This window comes from Merops nubicus, unplaced genomic scaffold (assembly GCF_000691845.1).
Source record: "Merops nubicus isolate BGI_N331 unplaced genomic scaffold, ASM69184v1 scaffold39898, whole genome shotgun sequence".
NCBI classification, from domain to species: domain Eukaryota; kingdom Metazoa; phylum Chordata; class Aves; order Coraciiformes; family Meropidae; genus Merops; species Merops nubicus.
Window position 1 is genome coordinate 1014 of NW_008624431.1, and position 1181 is coordinate 2194.

A 1181-nucleotide genomic window follows, 5' to 3' on the forward strand; every position below is an offset into this window, starting at 1 on the left:
GGGTCCCCCCCCCCCATCCCCCCAGGGGGCCCCCACCCCCCGCCACATCCCAAGGTGACCCCCACCACCATCACTCCACGGTGACCCCACCACTGTCACACTCCATGGTGACCCCACCACCACCACCCTGGGGTGACCTCACGCCCCCTCCCCCCAAGGTGACCCCACCACCATCGCCCCAGTATGACCCCACCACCATCACCCCAGCACGACCCCCACCACCATCACCCTGAGGTGACCCACACCGCTATGACCCCAGGGTAATGCCACCACCACCACCAAGGGGTACCCTCACCACCATCACCGTGGGGTGACCCCACCACCGTGCAAGGAACACTGATGGGTGCTGTGAGTGGGGACTCACCAGTGACCCGTGGGGGGCACAAAGTAGACACAACCATGGACCCTGGTGTCTGGGATCTTCCTCTTGCGAGTGATGAGGATCTCCTCACGCAGGTACCTCTCGTACTGCTCGTTGATGTACTTGATGATGGGGTCCCAGCTGAGGATGAGGAGTTGGAGAACACCAACCAAGCTCAACCCCCACCCCAAACTGCCACCTCCTCGAGCTGAGATGCTGCAGCCCACCGTGTCCTACCAGTTCTCATTGTTGATCTGGTCCCCGAAGCCTGGCGTGTCCGTCACCGTCAGCTTCATCTTCACACCCTTCTCCTCGATGACTGGTGGGGGGCAGAGACGTGGGTCAGTGAGGACCAGGGGGTGGCTCTGAGGCCTCTAAGGTGGTGACCTTACCGTGGGTGATGGAGTGGAGCTGCACTGTCTTGGGGATGCGTTCCTCCTGGCCGGGCTGCGAGGCTTTGCGGCTCACCTTGGACTTGAAGAGGGTGTTCACCATCGTGGACTTCCCCAGCCCGCTCTGCCCTGGGGGGACACCAGCAGCTCCAGTTTGTCACCCCCGAGGGGGATACCACCGTGGTGGCCGCTTGGGAGCACCTCAGAGGCTGGGCCAGCTCTGGTTTATCCCTCTAATACATTTATTCCCCAAGGTGATAACCCCTTGGTGCCCGTTTAGGAGCATCCTGGTGGTTGGGATGAGCTCACCCATCACCATCGCTACATTGTGAGGTCCAGGGTGTTTCTCCTCCACTTATTCCTGCTCAAATCCCTCCAAAATCCCCCCAAATCCCCATTTCCCCCCGAGCCAGGAGCCCCACACCCCA

At 61.5% G+C, this 1181-nt stretch overlaps 1 protein-coding gene across 1 annotated transcript in view; it reads right to left on the bottom strand.

The window, feature by feature from the left end:
• The window catches only part of LOC103777812 (neuronal-specific septin-3-like), a gene marked incomplete at its 3' end in the record, with an annotated part of 2069 nt that extends 997 nt beyond the window's left edge, over nt 1-1072 (bottom strand). Inside the window, exons 1-4 of the mRNA XM_008945372.1 lie at nt 1063-1072; nt 754-882; nt 599-680; nt 365-502 (exon numbers count right to left, since the gene is read on the bottom strand). Coding sequence (XP_008943620.1) covers nt 365-502; nt 599-680; nt 754-882; nt 1063-1072 — 359 coding nt within the window. The remainder of the gene's footprint in view (nt 1-364; nt 503-598; nt 681-753; nt 883-1062) is intronic.
• Nucleotides 1073-1181: the final 109 nt, after the last annotated feature.